General features: G+C 43.3%; 1 protein-coding gene across 4 annotated transcripts in view; it reads left to right on the plus strand.

Moving 5' to 3' along the window:
• Positions 1–1184: 1184 nt before the first annotated feature.
• Positions 1185–23353, plus strand: part of STX2 (syntaxin 2) — a 51299-nt gene continuing 29130 nt past the window's right edge. For all 4 annotated transcript variants that reach the window (XM_031948395.1, XM_031948396.1, XM_031948394.1 and 1 more), the window contains exons 1-2: positions 1185–1337; positions 20720–20794. In XM_031948395.1, the coding sequence (XP_031804255.1) occupies positions 1308–1337; positions 20720–20794 (105 nt within the window). In that variant the 5' untranslated portion in view covers positions 1185–1307. The remainder of the gene's footprint in view (positions 1338–20719; positions 20795–23353) is intronic.

Consider the following 23353-nt stretch of genomic DNA (forward strand, 5'->3'; position numbering starts at 1 on the left):
CGCTGAACGATTAAGTGACTTACAGTCAGTATGTGTTGGAGGTGGGACTTTCTATTCACTACACCATGATATTTACATTGAGCAACATGTACTGTGTGTTCTCTTGAAATTTACAACCCGGTGGGATGAGTAATTCTCCTCCTTCTTGTTCTTTCAAAGTTAATTAGACTTTTATTCTGGGTTGGGAGTAACATAAGCAATCCTGTAATATCACTCTGGTTTTAAAGATGAGGAAACTGACCCTCTGACTTGCCTACCACCATGTGTGGGGTAAGGGTCAAGGGCAGGGAATCCTTCAGACGAAAGTGAGTTTCCTTCCCTTTTGGAGCTCAGTGCAGGCGTGCATCTATATGCACAGAGACGCTGTAATTTACCCGCACACATACTCATGCACCCGCAGGTGTGCGGGCCCTGCACGGTGAGGCCCACGGAGAGCCAGCTCGCAGTCGGGAAGCCAGTCGGGGCCCAGAGGGGTCCGAGCCTCACCCTGCCGCGTGCACTGGCTGGCTGAGCCAGCACTACTGAGCTAACCTGTCAGGGTGGCAACCATGTCGACATCGAGGTAGTGGCTGGAGTCAGGAAGGCCCGGGAATTAACTTGACCTCTGACATTTACTAGCTCGGTGACCCTGGGCAAGCCCCTTGACCTTACCTGCGTCAGTTTCCCTTGGCTATAAAATGGGGGTCATAATGGCATCTCCCTCTAGGGATTGAGGAGAGGGTGGTAAAGCCCTTAGCGCTGTGCCTGGCACACAGTAGGCGTTTTAGGCACGTGTTTTCGTTCTTTCCCCTTTTCTAGTAAGAGACTGAATTCCGGGGAAGGTGAAAGGAGCGGATTCCCCGTCTTCTGAGCACCACGGGGCCCGTCCGGACAGCTGTGCCCTTAAGTTAATTATCCAGCGTCCGCCCCGCGCTCCACACGGGCACGTTTTCTCTCAGAGACAACAAAGGAGCGCCCTCTTCCCCGAGGGGCCCGGACCTCGTTTCCCCCTTTCCCCCCCCCCCCCCCCCCCCGCGCTAGAGACCCGCGAGGGCACATCTGCCCGGGCAAGGCCCCGCCCCCGCCCCCGCCCCCGGGCTTGCAGCCCTCGGGCAGGCTCGGCCGCGGTTTGTTTGGGGTGGGGACTGCCGGCGGGGCGGCCGGGCATGCGCAGACCGCTGGGGCTGGCGGTGGTTGCCGTGGCATCGGGCCGGGGCGGGGGCTGCGAGCTGCGGGCGGCGGGGAGGGAGCAGAGGAGCTAAACTGAGCTAGACGGCCCCGGGACCGCGGGCCGGGGCGTCGGGGGGCGCGGAGCCGGCCGGGGCGGGATGAGGGACCGGCTGCCGGACCTGACAGCGGTGAGCGGGCGGGGGTCCGTCTGGGGAGGGCCCGGCGGGCCCGCTGGGGCTGGGGGGAGGGGAGGGGAGAAGGAAGGGGAGGAGCGCCCGGGAAGGGGTAGAGGGAGCTGGGACCCCCTGCCGAGCCGCTGTTGCGTCCCCCGCCCCTCCGGCCGGGGGGGGGTATCCTCCGGGGGGGGGCGCGCTAGGCTGCGCCGACCCGTCGGGCCGGACCCCCGCACATCTGGAGCCCGCCTGGCGCTCCGTTCTGCTGGACCCAATAAGGAGGGGAGTGTCCCGAGGAGGGCAGCGGCGAGCGGGGCGCAGAAGGCCGCCCTGGGCGGGCTCGCGTCCAGCCGGATCCGTTAGAGGGGCGGGGGCAGGCCCCGGGCCGGGCCTGGGGCACCCGCGAGTGCTGCGAGGCTGCCTGTCAACTGAGGCCGGTCCTGGGGCGGCCGCCCGCCCCATTCCCGCTACGCGAGGGCCCCTTCCTCTGCCCTCCCTGCGTCCGCTCTGGAGGGCCCCAGTGGACGTGGTCACTCAGACGCCAGCCCCTCGCTCTTGAGGGTGTTCGCCTCTGCCCTTCCCCCTCCCTCTCATAAGACCATATGGAGCTGGTCATTTAGCTGCTGCCCCCCTCCCCCGTCCTTCTGAGAGGTTCCTATGAACCTGGTCATTTAGCTGCTGCCCCCTCTCCCCCTTCCTCCTAGAAGTCCTATGAACCTGGTCATTTAGCTGCTACCCCCTCTCCCCCTTCCTCCTAGAAGTCCTATGAACCTGGTCATTTAGCTGCTACCCCCTCCAGCGTCCTTCTGAGAGGTCCCTATGAACCTGGTCATTTAGCTGCTGCCCCCTCTCCCCTTTCGTCCTAGAAGTCCTATGAACCTGGTCATTTAGCTGCTACCCCCTCCCGCGTCCTTCTGAGAGGTCCCTATGAACCTGGTCATTTAGCTGCTTCTCCTCTCCCCCTTCCCTCTGAGAGACCCTATGGACCTGGTGGTCATTAAGTTGCCCCCCTTCCCCATGGAGTGAGTCCCTCTACTTTCACCCTTTAGTCACCTAGATGGTATCTCTTCCCCCGTATTGGTGAGTGAGCCCTTCTGCCCCCATCACCCCCCTCTCCTTTCTGAAGTAACCTACCATCTACTCTGGTTGTATGGACTATGAGCTCCTTGAGAACAGCTTTTTGCCTGTATGTTCCAGTGTGTCCACTGTGCCTGAAACATAGTAGTTGTTTAATAAATGCTTGTCAATTGAATAGAGTTTGAATTACAAGGATTGAAAGTGTGATGCATACTACTAGTCTAACCTAGACTCTGGGGTCTTGTTTCCTCCTCTATAAAATGGAAGTGTTAATACTAGATCACAGCTTCTTAAACTGTGGTTCCCAACCCTGTCTGGGGGTCTCATAATTGAATGTAGGTGTGGCAAAATTATGATTTGTCATCAGTAAATGTTTGGTTTGTTCACTGTATGCTCCTGGGGTCATTTAGAAATTTCTCAGGCAAAAAGGGGTTGAGAGTGGAGAAAGTTCAAGAAACTTCCCCATTGACTTGATGGGTTCTGTTTTTCTGTAGGTCTAAAGTAAAGGCTGTAGGATCACTTTTTGGGGATGCTGAATAGGGAATTTATGGTAAGATAGGAGTTAGACTAGGCAGCGCTGATATTTTTCCAGCCAGAGATAATTTGATTCTAGCTACAGAAGAGGGTGGGAGGGAGTTCCCTTAAATCTTAGAGGTGACTCTCTTAAATATGTGTTCTACTTTTAAGACCTAAATTAAGACCCTAGATTTGAAAACAGAGATACTGGATTACTGCCTGTAAGCATAAATCTGAAGAATGTCACTTTCTTTATGAACCTTACTTTTCCCTCATCAGGTGAGAGGGTTGGACTAGATTATACCCAAGGCTTCTTGCAAGCTTTAAGTCTATTAATTTATAGTTTATTTGAATCCACAGTATGTAGCTTGATATTTTGTGAATCTGTAGACAAGTTTGGGATATGAATTAATTGCACTCCAGTGTCTGGATTACAGGGCTTCAGAACCCTCGTAAATTCCCTTTACAGACTAGGGGCTCTGCTCCCATGCTAGTTGTACAATGGGAGAAACGAGATAGATAGGTACGGGGAGTAGGTACAGTATGTGGTGTGAAAGATGTGGTAGCAGCATTGAGGAGTTCAGAGAAGGGATCTGGAGCTGCATGATGTTTCATGAAAGCAATCAGCCCTTGCTAAGGGATCTTTATATGCACTTAAGTACAGATGGACTTTGCTATTTAAAATCACTTTACCCTTGTCTATAAATTGTTTGGTAAAAGTACCAGAATGGGATGATACTCATTACACACACACACACACACATCTCTACTTCTTGAGAGTTAGCTCTCAAGGTTATTTCATTGTCCTCCAGAAGCAACCAGTATGATATTCTGTACATAGAAATTAAATGAAATTGACTACAGCCACTTTTTTGGATGAGGGGAAAATGTTAAGTTGAAAATAGAAATAATTTTATGAAAAGATGAATTAAAATGACAGCTTGAAGAGAAATTCTTCATTGTTTAGACAAATTTAGACAAATAGTACTTCACAGTATTTCTGTTTTTAAAGGATTTTCCAAGTATTGATTTTATTCTTAAAATTTATGTTTATTTTTTCAGTTAACAAAGACATATTTTCTCTGCCTTATATCTCACTCCTATTGTAAATAAATAAACAAATAAACCCAACCCCAAGTTACTATTAACAAATTGGCATAGGCAAGCAAAACAGAGTTCTGCATTACCCGTGTCCAAGACTGTATATTTTATTCTGCATATTGAGTCCTTCCTTTCTGAGTGTTTAAACATCATTCATTCTCTGGCATTTTTGGTTGTCCTCTGCACTGATCATAGTTCCTAAGTCTTTCAGACTGGTTTATTTTCACTGTTATTATAGTAATAATTGTTGCCCTGATTCTGCTCATCTTACTTCACATTGATTCAAAAAAAGTCGACTTGGGATTCTTTGAAACTGCCCTTTTTGTCATCCTTAATTTTTTTAACTTCCTAATACAGAGATGTATTTATAGATTAGTAGATGTATAAATTCACATTAGTGGATTAAAGAGGAGAATTTCTTAAATGATTTGTTTGGAGGAGTGTATGGGCCAATCATACATAAGAATTATCTACCTCACAGTTTAGAAGATAGTAGAAATATTTCCCAAGGAAGACCGAGTGCCTTAATGGGGACGTCATCTTTCATTTTTCCCTTTCTCAATTATAAACTATCTTGATTTTCTCACAGTCAATTAACGCTTCTGAAACGTTTGTAAACAACTAACTCTGTTAGATAAATTGTGAGTTGACTCTTATTAACTTATAAAGGTACTTTTTGCTGACACTGAAAAAGTTAGTTATGGCTATTGTAGCAAAAGACAATTATCTTAATTGATGATAGAGAATAAAGGAAAAGAAGACATAATAAAATGAGAGATGACTTTAAATTGATCCAGTCCTCATGTCTTTTTGCTTATAAATAGTTCCCCCTTTAGTTATTTTAGATGTATACAGATGTATGTAGGTATAGAGCTATCCAGATCCAAACACATACATATGAACATCTGTAGAATTATAGACATACACTAAATACGTGCTGATGCTAACACCTGGCTATCAGGGAAGGTAGCATGAAAAATGACTTTCCTGGAGTCAAAAAGATAGGTGTTTTCTGGGCAAGATTTGCATTCCTTTCAGACTCAGCTTTCTTTCCACTACCATGCTTCCTCATTTAATTGTTAATGTTGAAATATTTGACAATTTCTGCCGAGAAATTGTTAAACTGGTTGGAAAGGATCAGAAGAATTAGTTTGTTAAATGTCTTTGGGTATAGTAGTAATACTCTATTAAATTTAGATTCTACTTGTCCTCTTAATGTCCACTTGTCTGTTTCATGATAATCTGATCTTCACCTTTGAGAAGTCTTTGAGAATCTTAAGACCTATGACATTCTTTTGTTAATGTGATTGAAGAATCAGTCCCTTATTGAGACATAAGAAAGGAAAATATAACCCTGACATTGATTTTGTGATTGCTCAGTTTGAAAAGCTGTTATTTCCCCAGATCACATGTTTTTAACTCTTAAGAAGCTTCATACCTTATTATGAGGGGAGGGGACAAGGAATTCTTCACATAATTTCATTTTTATGAAATTGATTACTTTCTTAGAATTCTATAATTTTATATATAAATTATGTTCTCTGTTGGAAATGTAATCTTTATCACTGTCTTGAATTTATATTTGCAATTTAGTCTAAATATTATAAGTTTTATTATTGCTTATTCTTTCATATTAACACTTGGATATATACACAATATAGAAAATATTTCAATGATGCTGTAGATAGTTGAATATGGGGAATATGATATTAGCGCTCTCCCAAAGTTCACCTTCATTGCCTCTGGAGGTAATACTGGATTCCTTCAATAGTACCAGCTATTGAAAGTTCTACCAAACCGAAAAGCCTTTGAGAACAGCCCTGGCAGTGGTTTATTTGTCTTTGACCTGAGAATCAGTCTAACTATATTTGGAGATGCTCATTGGCAGATTGATTTCATTGGGACATATTTTGGAGCATCTCTTGAAAAACAGTCACACCTTAAGATATATTCATATTAATGAATTCAGAGCTCCTTTAAATATTGACTAATAGGAAGTTAGGAAATGATGGATGTCTGGGTACATGACTGATTACATGACTGATGTCTCAAATGTGGATGTTTTTAGGAAAAACATTGAGATACAGGAGAAATAATGAAATAAGTATTTGTGAGGATGTGAATCATAAACTTTTCATCCTAGAAAATAATTGTGGACAGTGTATTTGTTTTTCTTGATTTAAAAAATGGTCTTTGATATTCACTCAGTGCATGATGCTCACTATTACATTAAGCTTGAGGAAATGGTGAAATAGATATTTTGCATTTGTAAGATGAAAATTGGAATCTGTGGATTGCTAAATGTGTCAGACTATAACAAATATAATTCAAAATAAGGTAGAAAAGCCCCATAATCTTCTAAAGTCCAGGTTTCAAATGAAGTTAAAAATACATTAAAATTTAGAAATGTGTTGGAAAGTTTTTTTTTCTTCCAAATAGAATATTTTTTTCTTGATATATTATTGGAACTATTGTACTTAAAAAATAAGCTCTCAAGGAGCATTTCAGATTTCCTTCAAGGTTGCAATATTCTGGCTGCTAACCCTACCTTGACACAGTTTTGTTTACCATTGAATGAAGGAATCCCAAAGGGGTCTCCACTGGAGTTACTCCTGTCTTGTTGACTTATACAGATCCCCTTTAACATGCATAAACATGCCCTGAGTTGTTTGTCTTCCTTTATTTCTTCCTTTCTTTAAAAAGGAATACCCAGAACTTAACCTCTGGGAAATAAATTTCCATTTGGCAGTCCTGTTGTTTCAAGCCTGTTCTGTGATATAAAGGTATTGAGAGAACCAAAAAAATTAAGAGACTTTATGCATTAAAAAAAATATATATCAGCATATAACAGCAGCTTGAGAATGCCTGTGTTGGGGCTTGTTCCAAAATGAACTAAATCTCATTTAAGTTTTTTCAGGATTATTATAATCCTTTTTAAAAAATATCCTTCATGTTTACATATTGAATATTTATATGAGTCCTTGGTTTACTCTCTTCAACAGGACTCTTTAACATCAGAGATCTCAGCCCATTTGTGTCCTTAAAGGTCTTTACCCAGGGTCTCTCTTGAATGTTCTTCCTTAGTTTGTCCTGATGTTATGGCAGTACCAGGGACCAGTGGAATTCGGTGTATGTCCACCTCTCGTGGCTCCCTCTTACCACATGATTGGCCCATCTTATTCTTAGGTAATCCATCTTTGATGCCCCGTTCTTTGGTGTTTCTCTTCTGGGTATGTGTGCAGCCTGCTCACACCCATTATGTACTTCTCCATTATCCTCTGTGTAATACTTGTTTTTAATTCTTAAGAGACTTAGAAGTTGTTTCATATACTATCATACTCGTAAATTTTTCCATTACAAGGTTCAGGAATAAAGAATATAATGAAAGGTGAAAAAAAAAATGACGGAAAAAATGTATTTAGACTTGTGATTTAATAATTGCTAACAAAAACTTCCCTTGACTATCTAATTAGGAAGCATTTTTTGTTTCTCTCTCTAATTTGGATACATTTGGCAGCAGGGAGATTTAATGGAAAAATAAAACACATGAGATTTAGAACTTCAAGTCCTGTCCCAGTTTTTAGCTTTGTGACTAAAGGCAGCTTCCTCCTCTCTCTCCCCTCCTTAATTCTAGTGTCTTCCTTTGTCATTTATTTCAGTTTCATCCTTGTGTATAGTTTGTTTGTGGGCAGCTTGGTAGCCCAGTAGATAGAGTGCTGAGCCTGTAGTCAAGTAGATTCTTTTCCTGAATTCAAATCTGGCCTCAAAATGCTTACTGTGTGAGCGAGTCACTTCATCCTGTTTGCCTCAGTTTTCTCATTTGAAAAATGAACTGGAGAAGGAAATGGTAAACCACGCCAATAAATTTTCCTAGAAAACCCCCAATAGTGTCACAGAGAGCTGGACACAGCAGCAGCAGCAGCAGCAGCAGCAGCAGCAGCAGCATACTGCTGTTTGTACATATTAGTTTTCTTGTAGTTACTCCATTGGAATGTGAGGATAGGGACAGTCTTGTATTCCTACTGTTTAGCACAATGTGTGGCAGTAATGGGTAGTTTGCTATTGTTGTTCAGTTATGTCTGACTCTCCATGACCCCATTTTCTTTTTTTTATAATAGCTTTTTTTTTTTTTTAGCTTTTTATTTCTCCTAACACATGCAAAGAGAGTTTTCAACATTCACCCTTGCAAAACCTTGTGTTGCATATGTTTCTCCCTTCCTTCATACCTCCCCTTTCCCCTAGACAGCAAATAATCCAATATAGGTTAAATATGTGCAATTCTTCTAAATGTATTTCCACATGCTGAACAAGAAAAATAAGATCAGAAAGGAAAAAAAATGAAAGAAAAAAACCCCAAGCAAACAACAAAAAAAGGTGAAAATACTATGTTATTATCCACATTCAGTCTCCACACTTCTGTCTTTGGTTGTGGATGGCATTTTCCATTCCAAGTTTATTGGAATTGACCTGACTCGCCTCACTGTTGAAAAGAGTTAAGTCCATCACAGTCGATTATCATTGTGTTGTTGCCGTGTACAGTGATCTCCTGGGTCCATTCGCTTCACTCAGCATCAGTCCATTTAAGTCTCTCCAGGCCTTTCTGAAATCATCCTGCTCATCGTTTCTTTTAGAACAATAATATTTCATTATATCATATACTGTAACTTATTCAGCCATTCTTAATGGCAGCCACACATTTGCCATGTCCTTGCCACTACAAAAAAGTGCTGCTACAAACATTTTTGCATGTAATGACTCTATTTTCTTGGCACAGATACAGAAATAGTTTCTTCTCCCAGCTTATTTTATAGCTGAAGAAACTGAGGCAAACTGGGGTAAGTGGCTTGTCTAGGGTCATCCAGCTACAAAGTGTCTGAAGCCAAATTTTAATTCAGATTTTCCTTACTCCAGGCGCAGCACTGAATGCACTGACCCATCTAGCTGTCTCCAACACTTGTTTGATACTTATTATATGTCAGGCACTGTGCAAAGTAGTTTACAATCTTGGGAGGTAGTTGCCAATATTACCCCCATTTTACAGATGAAGAAACTGAGGAAAACAGGCTTGCTTAGGGTCACACAGCCGGATTTGAATTCAGGTATTTTTGATGCCAAGTCTAGAACTCTTTCCACTGCAGCACAGAATTGGAATTAATTGTGTACTAAGTAAGTACTATGCTGAAGTGCTGGGGACATAGAGATAATAAAATGTAGACCAAGGGGTTTGCAAACTGCCTGTTTTTATAGGGCCTATGACCTAAGAATAGTGGTTATATTTTTTAAAAAGCAAAACTTTATTTAAAAAGATGAAAACCATTCTTAGGTTGCCCATTTTGTTGGTCTTTGATCTAAGTTAGCTCTCAAGGAGCTTGGATTCTGTTGCGGAGACAACACTGGGGAACAGTGACCAGGAAGTAGAATTATGGTATGGGAAGTCATAGGTCCCAAAGATGGGAAATTGGGAGTGGAGCAGTCCATTAACACCAGCTTTCAAGAGGAAAGGTAGTGGTGATTTGATTACAGTTCTCTTAGAAGAGAGAGAGATGGGAGGAGGAGAGTGGTTGTGCTCTGGAGGCCTGGTGGGATGGTGATCCTCAGAAACGTCTGAGGGCTGAGAGGGAATGGTTAGAGTGAAGGGGAGCCAGCCCCAGGGACCAAACGGGGCAGGCTGGAGGACATCTGGACTGGGGAGAAGGATCCCCATGTCACTGCTAGCTATATTATCAGCTCTCATAGACTTAGATAGCGGGTCTTTGCAGAGGATTTCCAAAGGCACCTGAGTCAGCTAGGTGGTGCTTCCTGTCTGAGACACTTATGTGATCTTGGATAAGCCAGGAAAACCATTCTTAAGCCTCAGTTTCCTTATCTGTGAAATGGGGTTGCTATAAGCACCTACCACAGAGGGTTGTTGTCAAGATCAAATGGAGATAGCCCATGGAGAGCACTTTATAAATCTCAACACACAACATAAATAACAGTTATTGTTACGATTATCATTATTCTCTCTATATCCAGTCCTGGGATCTCTTGAGCTCCACTTCTTACTGATAATTTTTTTAAGGGGGGTTAGGTACGATGGGAATAGAATAGAACAGAGCAGGATTAGTTAAGCACGTGTTCTCCTGTGGAGGAGGGATACCAATAAGCTTCCTAGAAAGTCTCTGCTTTCAGAGACTTTGCTTTTGAATAGGGGGAGACACCCCAGAGAGGAGAGTGGGAGTTCAGCTTTACAGCAGATGGACCAGCATGTTATTGGAGGTTTAGTATTATATTGTGGATATGTCTGACTCCCCTTCTCCTCTGATCCCACCTCTCTTCCAGACATCCCTGTTTCGAAGTCGTTCTTCCTCTAGATCTCCTCTTCAGAACGTTGGAGATTCCTAAGCCTCCTCTTCCTCACTGCCTTTCAGGTGCCGCATTTGGTGGGTTCTCCCTCCACAGCTTGACTCACAGTGGGCCCTTCCCCTCGCTTGCACACTCTCCCGGTTTAGGCCCCTCTCTCCTCACACTAAGCTTATGCCTGGTCTCCCTGCTCAAGCCTCCTGGTTCTCCAGTCCGTAGAGTGACCTTTCTGACCCAGAGCTGGTCCCACCATCCCCCAGGCAGCACATGCCCGGGGCTTCCTCCAGGATCAGATACAAACTTCTCTTTTTCACAATCTGGCTCCAGTCCTTCCCAGGCTCAGTATACATTACTCCCTTTCTAGCCACGCTGGGAGAACGGGCTGTTCCTCACAAAGCTCACTCCCATCCCGAGGCTCCGTGCTTTTGTACAGTCACAGACTCCTACCTCCTGTGGAGTTCCTCCTGGTTCTCCCTCTTGGCTCCTTCACATCTCAGCTGAGCCTTACTTTCCACATCAGACCTTTCCTGGTCCCCTTCCTCTCCGAAAATCATCCTGTTGGATTCATTGGCCACCTTTATGCCAGGCTGCTGCTGTGCCTTAACTTCCCCCCAGCACTGGCTCCGGTGCCCTGGGTCTGTTTCTGACTGATAAGAGTCCACAACATCCAGTTTGATTCAGAGCTCTCCTGCTGCTCTGGCCACTTCGGTGCCATATCCCCTCCCTCCCCAAACAGATGCTTTTCCTCCTCAATTTTCCATCTCCAGCACCAGTATTCCTGGTGGAGATGTTTCAGTTACATTATAACTCCCCTCCCATCCCTGTGACTTCCCCGGCCACAATTCCTCTCTCTGGTCACCATTTTCTCTATGTGGGGGGGGTTCCCTGTGAAATATTAGATATGAGCTCCTTAAAGGAGCTCATTTTTTTGTCTTATTTTTTGTATTTTTATCTTTCATACATAGCAGTATCCACAACAGCTTGAACATTTCAGAAATGCTCTTTAATTCATTCATATGTGATGCATCTATACGTTTGTCTATACGTGCTTTTCCTTTACAGAATGCAGTAATAATAATGACAACATGATGTAACACTTTTAAGATTTATAAAGCACTTTACCTATTGCTGTGTTGTTTTGGTCCTGTCTGACTCTTCATGAGCCCATTCGGAGTTTTCTTGGCAAGCATCCTGGGTGGGGGAGGAGGAGTTGCTATTTCCTCTCCAGCTTGTTTTACAGGTGAGGAAACTGAGACAAACAGCGTTAAGTGACTTGCCCAGAGTCACACAAACACAAGGTCTGAGGCCAAATTTGAACTCAGGAAGATGAGTTCTCCTGACTCTAGGCCTGTTCTCTGCCCCCTCTACCGCTGAACCAAACTGCCCCACTTTACATGTAATCTCATTTAATTCCTACTATTCCCATTTTTTTAAGATGGAAAAATTGAGGCATTAAGTAGCTTGACTCTGGTCACCTGGTTAACAAGAGTCAAAGGTTCATACTTACGTGTAGAGGGCTGAAACTCTGAGTCCTTGCACTGAGGTCAGTTCAAGCACTTAGGGCTAATTACCGATTTAATAATAGAGTACTCTATTAGCATATGCTGGGAAAATGGCCCTTCCCACTATCCTGTGTGGCTCAATGATTGATGTATACAGAGGATTGTAGGAGGGCCTTAGGGGGTGGAGTAAGAGGAGCCAGAGTCACTTTGGACGAGGAAGAAGGCGGTCATGGAGATTCTCTTCCATCCCCTTCACTTCTACCCCTAAAGACCAAGAATAAAGACTAAGGCTTTTGCTTATCCTGACTCCGGCTGATTCTGAGGTATCCTGGGTGCTAGCGCGGTCGTCACACTTACATCTCTAGGCCTTGCCATTGTCATGGTCATCCTCCCTCTTCCCAGTGTTTATACACAATAGATAAATGATACTTGGATTGGTTGACTTCTTTCCCCAGTCTCCTGGCTTTCCATCCACCACAACTGGAGAGACAGTAACTCTCTATCTGCTAGTTACTCACGTAACTATTGATTTGTCATGAAATACTTCTAGAATACTCCAAAAAATCTGAAGTCTCATTGACGTGGGCGGGCCTTCTGGCTGTCCAGACCACGAGTCCTGCCTGTCTGATTCCAGGCCAAACAAAGCATCCCGTGGCAGTTCCCATGGATGAGGCTTCGTAACTGCTATTCTCTTGGTCCAACCCCTGCCCAGCGGACTGGCCTCAGAGGGCCGAGGATGGGGTACCCGGGGAGCGCTTGAGAGCGCAGTGATGCAGATTATAAAGAGGAGGAGAGGATGGCAGGCGCAGAGCTTGCAACAAGAGTGGAGGCATAGAAGAGCCACAGAAGTCACAGTCGCCCTATGGGAAGTCGGGGGATGTTGGAATACACGGGAGCCACCTGACAGTGGCTGCTGGAGAGCCAACCCAGAATGGATCTCCTCCTGTGAGAGGATGCTACAAGGAGACTGAGAGGCAGTGGCTGTTCTCTGACCTCTCTGACTGAGAGGCTGTTGCATTGTCTGACCTCTCTCCTCCTCCCTCTGCCTCTGATTTATCTCATTCCCAGTCCACAACCCCTATGTCAGCAAAGGCAGCCCTGCAATCCTTCAGATGCTGGGATCCACAGCAGTGGAGGTTCTTAGAGAACTGACCTGTCCCTTAACGGGGGACAAAATGCCAGCCTGGAAATAGGGACTCATGTTCCCTGCCTCGTCTAGTGAGGCAAGAAGGAGCGATGTGAACAGTAAGAATTCCAAGATGGGAGATGTCCATGTGGACTGGACGAGGCAGGGAAGGCTTTATGGGCGAGTCTGAATTTGCTCAGAGCCCCCAAAGCTGAGAAGATTGTCAGGAGGATTCCTGGTAAGGGAGTGAAGCCCCAGAATGAGCGTGTCTAGTTCAGAATAGAATTGACAGCTCTTTATTTTGTTCAGTTTATGCTCAGTTTTATCTGGTGTGGGAAGAATGGGTTATCCTAGTGAATTAGCATTCAAGTGCTTCCTATGTGTCAGGCACTGTGCAGAGCCCTGGGGATACAAAAGACAGTCTCTCCTCACAAGGAGCACCCAGTCTAGTGAGAGGTAGCATGCAAACAGCCGTGTCCATACGAGCTGCAGGCAGGTTAAACTGGTGATAATCAGAGGAGACAAGATTGGGAAAGGCTTCTCACACACCCCTTGGACACCTTATCTTCATAAGGCCAGCTGGCTGCGGAGGCAGCATGAGCTTAGTGACCTTGCCCAGCCCTCCCTCACTTGCATGTCATGGTGTCACCTCCCTCCTGTCCTTGGAGAACTGAGAACCAAAGGAAGCTGGCGACGAGGAAGACTTCTGGCTGCAGGAGACAAGACAGCCTCTCATCCTCACTGGAGGGCCTCGTGCCTTTTGTGCATCTTACAGAGGAGAGAATTCAGACTGATTGACTTGCCCAAGGTCACCCAGGCAGTGCATGTCAGAAGTGGATTTGAATTGGGCCTCTGATCCAGGGCCGGTCCCAGTCTTTGAGGACTCCCTACATCTATGTGAGATGGACCGAGGGCCTTCCCTGTCCTGCTTGTTTCCCGCTGAATGTTCTTGCTCCGTTTCATCCTCGCCTTTGCTAAGATGGGACGCTCCGGCCTGGGAGGCCTTTCTCCTGGGCCGCTCTGATAACCTAACAGTCACAGACGTGTTGACCAGAATCTGCACCTTGTGTACTCTGCATGAACGCTCTAGAATACATTAAGCAAGTGGGGAGGCAGCTGTAGGGGAAGATGGGTCCAGAATTCTCTGTGTGACCCCAGATGAGCACCTCTCAACCTCAGGAGATTTGGCAAGACTCTGCTTCTGCAGAGGGGCCTGCATCTGAGGGGGTCGCCTACTCCAGTGAAGGCCTGGCTCTGGACAGGTGCACATAGGTGGGATACAGTGTCAGTGCAGGTGGGAGGAAGGCAACAGCAGCTGGGCTGGGGGATGCCTCAGGAAGGAGGCGACGCTGGAAAAGAGGCTGGAAGCCTGGCAATTTGGAGCCCCAGTTGGGTGCAGAGGCCCAGGGGTGGGGAATGTCTTGAACAAGGAATGGCCGGAGCGCCTGAAGCAAGGGCCTGGAAGGGTGTTCCCTTGGGGCAAGAGGGAGGATGATGATGGGGCAGGAGAATCAGTAGCATTTTGATATTGGTGTTGAGGGAATGGGAAGAATCAAGGATGATTCCAAGATTGTGGTCCTGGCTGACAAGCCTGATCATGATCCCTTAACAGAAAGGGAGATATCATTGAAAGATCTGAGGAGCAATAGTCTTTAAATCACTGTAGGTTTTTTTTTTTAATCTGTTGGCACGTTTATTATTTGTGAAATGCTTTATAATTTACTAAGTGTTTTCACTTAAATTATCTTTTCATTTTTATTTTTTTCAGTTTTACAACCATCTTATAAGGTAGATGGACCTTTCATTTGACAGATGAGGAAATTATGGTCCAATGGTAGAGATAATCAATAAATGATAGTGTTGCTGGGGATGGAATTCAGTTCTTCACATTATATCCTATAATATGAAAACTAAAAGGAAAAGTCTATTAACTGTTTAGTTCAATAAGTTAGCATGGTTAGGGTTTGTTCACTGTTTGATAAATTAATTTATTGATCACTCTGTGCCAGGTGTTGTACTAAATGGTAGGCATACAAATGAAACAAGATAGCCTCTACCTTGGGCCCTCCAGACAATATCTACCCTTTGTATTCTAATAGGATGAGACAGCAGATAAAGCGAGTTGGAGAGAGAGACTGACAGACAAACACAGAGTTAAGGAACCAAAGAAGCTTGGCTAGAGTCCTTTGTAAAATGATGGTTTTGGCTGAGGGAATATGATCCTGAATGCAGTACTGGGGACAGAGGTTTCTGGGGGTAGGGGAATGACCACGGTCAAGGTGACAGGTGAGGGAAGGTAGTATTGGGGTGAGGGAAGGTAGTATTGGGGTGAGGGGAAGCATGGTTGGCACCTTTCCTAAATGGGTGTTGAGGTAGTTATTTCATATGATGGAGTTCCTTCTCTATGATATCACCTCTTCCCCCTCCCCCCAGAAAGAAATGACCCAAACTAATCACCAAACCCTTCTGTGGGTATATTCCCTAATCCAAATAAAATACCTCAAAAAAAAAAATGGATTGATCAGTGCAACTCCTCACAATCCAGCTGGATGCCCCTTTGGGTGCTGGTGGGTAAATAGTGTCATCCTGGTGTATAGACCCAGAAGGTTCCAGTAGACCTCTTGTAGAACTCTCTCGTTCTGGTTCCTGTACAAAATGCTTTTTGTACAAATAAGGGTGAAGGAGAGATCCAGATAGTCTCCCATGGTTTCCCATCATGGGTTTCATCATCCTGATAAACAAGCCTGTTGTTCTTGAACAGTCACTCAGTATTGGTGTAAACATCCTTCATCTACTTAAAGACACTAGGACATTTAAGGTGCCCAAGCTGTTTTTTTCCCTCCCCAATTCCTTTAAGCTACATGAAGTAGTTGAGATAATTTGCTCAGACAAGTTTCTCAATAAGTATGGGTTTCACTAGGCTAAAGAGTGAGAACAATGAGAAGGTAAGTAGCCTTTCAAACATGGTCAGATTGATACAGCTCTAGTTAGGACCTGAATGAATGAAGTTGTTCTTTTTCACGTGCTTTTCATACAGTTGATGGTGAAATTTAAGAATATTTTCATATTTTGTCCAGTTTTAAACTAAACAGTGAACAGACCCTCGGATTAGGACCAGCCAAATTCATTCTAGATTCCTTGTCTTTGGGATTATACCAGAGGTAAGGGTGGAAAGTTTGGAACACATCACAACTGGAGTTTTCATAGGATTAGCTTCAAGTTAGTCAATTCCTTTAGTCTGTCTCAGGAAAGAGTTGAGAACATTTCCCTACACCATGTATTTTCCAATTGCCTCATTTTCTATTATACAATTTTAGTGTTTCAACCAGTGGACATTGTCATGGACTTTTTAAATTATATGACTTTAAATAGTCTAATAGACAGTAATTTCAGTTTAGCGCCTTATTTTTCCTTCTATCTTATGTTACAGTTGTCTTTGCTATACTGTGATGTACATTTTCCCTTCTTCAGTTAATCTCTTTACTCTGATCACATCAATTCTTTGATTGTCTCGTGTTTCTTATCTTCCAAACAGATGTTAAATTTATATTCTTAAAGACATATCTATCCCTGGGACGCCTCTTGCTCAATATATTCCAGCAGCTCCTTTTTATCTCCAGTATTAAATAAGAATTCTTTTCAGTTTGGCTTTTAAAACTTTTCTAGTCAGCCAATACAGCTTTATAGTCAAAGAACAGAGACTTGGAGGGTGAGGATCCAGAGTCAGTTGCTGCTTTCCTCCCTTATTGCCTACGAGACTTTGGGGAAAATACTTGATCTTTCTGGGCCTGTTTTCCTTTCGGTAAATGAGGGAGCTGGATTAGAGCTCCTCTTAAAACAAAGTGGATAGAGAAGCAGAACACCAGCGGGGAGGTAGGGGGGGGTGGGGGGTGGGGGGTGGGGAGAGGATCTGGATGGGCTTTCCAGATAAGTGGCACCAGAAATGTGCCTGAAAGAAAGAGGGTTCTGTGGGGCTGAGAGGAGGAGTGAGGGCATGCCAGGTAGGAGACCTGGCCAGTGCAAAGGCCCAGAAGCAGGAGATGAGTGCTGTCAGGGAGAGAGAGACCAAAGGAACCCGGGATGCCTAAGTGAGGGCAGACAGTTAGGATGGGGCAGCCAAGGGTAAAGAGAGGAATTTATAATTTGATCCTGTTGTTGTTTGTTCTCATTTTCAAAGAGACCAGGAGATCAGGGAGGGGGATGCTATGACATGCAGTGAGTTGGATCAAAATGAGGGGGGTTAGGCAAGGTCTGCTCTCTGGGTGCAATGGCCAGAAAAAGTTCCGGAGATGGCCCTGGATTCCAGGGGAGACTGGGCCTTTTTAAGTGAAGGTTAAAGTAACAGGTCTCAGTTTAATTGAGGGCAATGCTTAATCGGTGATTAAGGCTGGGCAAGAAAGAAATCAGACAAAGAATGATCTTTTTTATCTAGAAAAAAAGGAATTGGTCTGAGGCTATTTACCTTCACTCTGAGGCAATCAGGGCACAAACATCACAGAGGCTTGGCCTGGGACCTTCTGTTGGCTAATCAAACCAAAGGCCTGTGAACCCCAAGATATTAAGGAAGGAAGAAAAGAAAGGCAGGATGCTAGCTGTGTCCTCCCCCGGGACTCCCAAAGATGCTGTGCCCTTTGTTCTGGAAGACAGCCGTCGCCTTGGGGAGGTGATGCTGGATACACAAGTGAATTGTGTTTCAGTGAGGGGGACCCAGAGGCAACACTGCAGTGGGATGAGTGTCGCCAGATCTGTGCTTAAGGAAAGTAGCTTTGGGTGAGATATTTGAGAAGAGAAACTTGATTTTAGTCCAGGGGAGATGTGGTGAGGTCCTTAACTAATGTGGTAATTGTGTGAGGTAGAAAAAGGACAGGACTTGGCAGCTTCTGGATTGTCAAGTACAATTGAGCACGAAGCTGAGGCTGTAAACCTAGGAGCTGCCGGGTGCTCTTGGTGAAATGGAGAGGTTTGGAGGGGCTAGGAGCAATGGAGGTGCATCGTGGGAGTCAGATGGGATTGAGGTGGCACTGGTAAGGGGACAAAGGATTTGATAATAGGGGACAGGGTAGACTTGAGGTCAGAGCTGGGGTAATGTTCTAGGAGACATGAGAGGCCGGATGAGGGTGAAGAGCTGAAATAGAGAAATATCTGAGTTTTTGATGGAGGAAAGGAAACATGTGGCTAGAGTGGTTTGGGGTGTGACCATCCCTATGAGGGGCTTAAAGAAGGGCCAACTTGAATATCGGAGTCTTTCAGGATAAGGGAAGAAATTGAAGAAGAACAAGGTGAGCAGGATGATGAACTTGAGAAAGGAAGAAAAGTGACCCAGGCACTGGTGCACCACAGCTACCATAATTGGAAAAGGGTGGGAGAGTTTAATAGAGGGAACTTCAAAGGAGGAGAGAATGCTGAGTGATGGTGGGTAGCAATTAGGGACGCTCCTGTGACTGCAGTTTTAAAGCAGGGATCCTGTCTTTCCAGGCTTTATGCAGTCCTAAGCTGGAGGCCTGCTGACCTTCTTGTACCCCAGAGACGGTGTTCCAGCTCTCAGCCTGGTGCTTCCACCCAGCCTGGGCTCCAGGCCACAAAACCCTCCTTCCTTTCCTCTGCCTCATGGACTTGCTTTGGTGTTTACCTCCAGGGGTCATCCTCCCAGGAAGCGTGTCTTGCCTCCTTCCCCTTCCTCTCCCCCATAGCAGGTTCCTGTTGGACTGAACTGTATGATCAAGTTATTATCCAGATAGACTATAAATCTCTCTCATGTTGCGCAAGCTTTGGTGCAGAGGGGAACAAGAGCTTCAGTTTGGGTTGAACTTAATGACTTCTGAAGTCTTCCAGTTTTGAGATTCTCTGATTTTTTTTAAGCAAAAACTATCAGTCCTCCCATGAAATATTTTTCACATTCCTACTTTGTGCCAGGGGATACAGAAAGAAGCAAACAACAGTTCCTGCCCTCAAGGAGCTTATAATCTCATGGGGGAGACATCATTCGAGAAGATTGTTACAAAGCAAGCTATATACAGGCTAAATGGAAATAATTAAAATTGGGAAGGAGCAAAAGTAAGAAAGGTTGAGAAAGGTTTTCTGTAGAAGATGGAATTTTAGTTGGAACTCGAAGTAAGCAGCGAAGTAGGCAGATGGTGGTCTAAGGAGGAAGTGAATTCAGGGATGGGAGAGGCTGGAGAAAATGTCCCAAGCTAAGAGAGGGAGGCTGGAGATGATTGGATGGAAGTGAAGGGTCAGGGAGATGACTGGAAAGTGAATGCCAAAGAGAACGTTTTGTATTTACTCCTGAGGCCAAGAAGGGGCTGGACTCTGCTGAGGAGGGAAATCATACGGTCAAACCTGTAGTTTAGGAAGATCACTTGGATGAAAGAGAGGCTCAATGCAAGGCAGACCCTCCAACAGATTCTTGCAGGAGTCTAGTATGAAATGATGAGATTCTGCACCAGGCAAGACAAGGGGATGTGTAGGAGAGAGGTTGCAGAGGGGAGATCGACAGCCCTGGACATCGTGGGTATGGTGGGGTGAGAGACAGTGAGGAGTCCAAGGTGACTCCTAGGGTATGGGAACCTGAGGGACTGGGAGGATGGTGGGGGTCTTAACAGTATTGGGGGGGATATGAGAGTCTAGAGCAGGAGTCCTCAAACTTTTTAAATAGGAGGCCAGTTCACTGTCCCTCAGACTGTTGGAGGGCTGGAGTATAGTAAAAACAAAAACTTTGTTTTGTGGGCCTTTAAATAAAGAAACTTCATAGCCCTGGGTGAGAGGGATAGTCATCTTCAGCTGCCCCATCTGACCTGCGGGCCGTGGTTTGAAGACCCCTGGTCTAGAGGGAAAGATTTGGGGTTCTGAATATCTTATTTTTATTTTTTATTCCTTTTTTTTCTATTTATTTTTCTATTCCTTATATTCCTTAGCATAGTATTAGTATATACAATATATTTAATGTATACAATAAGAATTTAATAAATAATTGTTGGTTGTAATGAAAAGTTGCCCCATATTTCTATAAAAATATCAATTGTTAAAAGTTTGTTTCTGATCCATACTTAGAAATTATTGTTTACTGGATTTTGCTTCTTAATAGCTTGGTTTGGGTGTTTCTCACCAAAGGCATGGTTTTAATTTTTAGTGTGATGAAAAATAATCCTTTGGGGAAAAAAATTGCCAAATTTTAGTTGATTTTTGAGAAAATGGTTTTTAAGAAAAAAAGTGTTTCATAGAAGTTAGCTGATGGTATTTGTCCTTATTGATATCTCTAGAGAGAAGAGGAGACAAAGTTACATTTATTTTGGATACCTGAAGACAAAAGGAAGATGAACTGATTTATATAGATAAAAAATTCATGCTGATACTGTTCACTTGAATTCCTGGCTCTCCATGCTTCTTTCCTCCAGCGAGGAGATTTTCAAAGGGCTGCAGAATTCAATTTTGAGAGTTTGAAGCAATAGGAACCTCAGACTCCCTTATTTTACAGATGAGGAAACTGAGACCTTTAGAAGTAGTCATCTTCCTGAGATTAACAATTTAGAAGTATCTGAAGCCAGATTGGATGTCAGAGCTTCCTGACTCCCAAGCTACTGTGGGATCCCCTCTACCTGCTTCTTCCTCTGGTTACATTTTGGGGTTCTAATAAATTAAATGAGTAAAATATTTTTACAAATTGTGTTTTTGATTCCCGAGCTGATGCATCTCCTAGTATGTCTGATCTTTTAAATCCTTGTTTCCCCTTTCAGTGTAAAACTAATGAAGATGGAGAAACAACTGTTGTCGTTGAGAAGGACCATTTTATGGATGATTTCTTCCACCAAGTAAGATGCTTTAAAGGAGCAGATAACTTATGATTATGTTTATGTAGAAAGGTTTTTGTAAGTATGCAGTTCTCAGATGAAAATGATAATAAACAGAGAATATAATATTTTGACAAGTTGCTATTTGAATAAAACTTCTGTAATTAGAAGTCATATTATAATATTAGTTAATAGGGTGAAAACATGGATTTTACTGTTTTCACATCACTCAACCTAAGTAATGTTTAATTAGATATGGTTTCCATCTTTTGAAGTTAAACCTTTAAGCAGGTAACTTGGCTTCATTGATTATCAAGAACAAATGTGTCAATTTGATTTTCTGTTTTTCTGAAAGCTTCATTTTTAAAAATGCTAATTTTAGTCATAGATGAAGATTAATCAGACTTCTTTTTGGAAAGAATTATACTATTTTGGAATACTTTGAATTATGGCCACTTCCATTACTACTTTTGTTACTAAATTCATACTAATGGATGTTAGCATTCCAGATAAATTTTCAACAGTAGAGGTACTGATTTTCCATAATATATACATTTCCTGATAAGTATGAATTTAATTACATAGTAAGTTCCCAATACCATTTAATTCAATCAGGTAGTTGCTATTTTCATATAATGAAGAAAATATGAAATTTAAAGACATCAAAATAAAGATGATTTATTTGAAATTAACATGGATTAGAAAATATTTGATTTACTGATTTTACTCTTGTTAGCCAGCTTCCACAACATATTGTTTCCTTTTACTGACTTATAAGAGTCTTTTGTATTTCTTTTGTGAGATGTCATTTTTTATGTGGGGCCTTGTTCTTAATATCTGTAAAGTAGTTGGCCCCACTTAATTGTTTTGAAATCCATTTCTTGAAAAAATGAATTTTATAAAACATTAAGTTTTGTTGTCAAAACTTTTGGTTTCAATGAAAAGATTCATTAGTTCATTGAATGCTTTTTAGTTGAAGTCTTTTTGGGAATAGACCTTTGCCATCAGTGTGAATAATAAGAGCACGTTATTGCTATATTTAAGAACTTGTTATTAGTTTAACAATAATTAGTTTTATAAGGTGAACTCTTATTCTGATTTGATTGTGAATTAAATTGACTGCTTTTTAAAAATCACTACTGAGATTAATATAGAAACGTATTTGCTATGGTAGATGTCCATTCTGTGAAAATGTCATTTAGCTTTTAAAAATAATATATAGCACAGTGCAGAAAAGTTGTGACTTGGAAGAAATCCCATTTTAGTGAATATAATTTGTAATAGGAGTGGCAAAGATCTGCCGCTTATTAATAATGAACCTGAGTAAATGATAGATGGTTGCACTGCAGTCATCCTGAGGGTGCTGATATGGAATCCTTAGGTCTGCAGCTGGTTATTGCTGCACGTGATGGTGACAGGCAGAGTTAATAGAACCTTTTGTTAATGCTTCCTGTGCCACAAGCTTACAATTGCATTCTTTTTGAAAGGAGAAGAGCATAGCTGGGGTTTTTACGGCTGGCACTGTTAGTATGCACTTGTGTGTAAAGGAATTAAAAATTGTCATTATTTATATACAAACCTTTGTTTTAAAATGGTAAGCTTTTGGAAAATATTTGTTCATATTTAATTTGCTTTTATATGAACAGTTAAATTAGTATATGCTATTAATCAGTGAAAGAGTACAGAAGTGCCACAAGCTATGTGTAAAATGAGAAGTGTCATCAAGGCCTAGAGACGTTTTCATCCATGGGAGGGCTTTCTCCACTAATGGACATCAGAGTCCTTTCTGCTTAGCCTTGGGTTCTTGGGGACTGTTCCAAGGGACAGTAAGCTGCTGCAGCCTCAGAACAAAGCAGGGGACAGAACATGCAGAGGGAAGCGCGGCACCTCGATGTCAGTTTTTAAAAAGTGACCCAAGACATAGGTAAACATACACCTTACTCCATTAGTTTTCCCTCCCTGTAATGACAGTGCTAGAGGGGTAACAGAGGGCAGTGGGAAGAGCAATTGTTTGGAATCTGACGATTCAAGTCTTGGCTCTCCCTGGGGCGTCTTGGCCAGGCCCTTTACCCCATTGTGCCTCAATTTGTGCTGAAGTAAAATTTCAATTACTCCTTCAGTCCCATTGTCTCTTGGTTGTGAGTCTTGAATCTCATGGTCTATGACAACTCTGCTTTTCTAGACCTCAGTTTTCTTATGTATAAAATGGGTCTTAGACTTGATCCTCAGGAGAGATTCTTTCTAGTTTTAAGATATGATCCTGTGACCTTAGAAAATGGTCTTCTTGAATTCCCATGACCTAAAAAATGCCCGTCAGCTAGACACCAGATTTCTGGTGATGGGCTTTCTGAACTTGTGTGGGTTGGTGCTCAGATGACAAGAACCTGACTTATTGCTAGACTTTTACCCAAAGCATGTTCACTCTGTTGCCCCCAGCCATCGCCTCCTTCCTGCTTTTAGACCTTCAACATCCCAGGTTCCCCATGCACACAGCTAAGACATTGTAGTGTAGAAATTACTGTTAGCAAAAATAAGCAGACCTGCACATTTGAATATTCTCTATCATGTGAGTTTTGGAGA

This window comes from Sarcophilus harrisii, chromosome 1, assembly GCF_902635505.1.
Source record: "Sarcophilus harrisii chromosome 1, mSarHar1.11, whole genome shotgun sequence".
In the NCBI taxonomy this organism is placed as follows: Eukaryota; Metazoa; Chordata; class Mammalia; order Dasyuromorphia; family Dasyuridae; genus Sarcophilus; species Sarcophilus harrisii.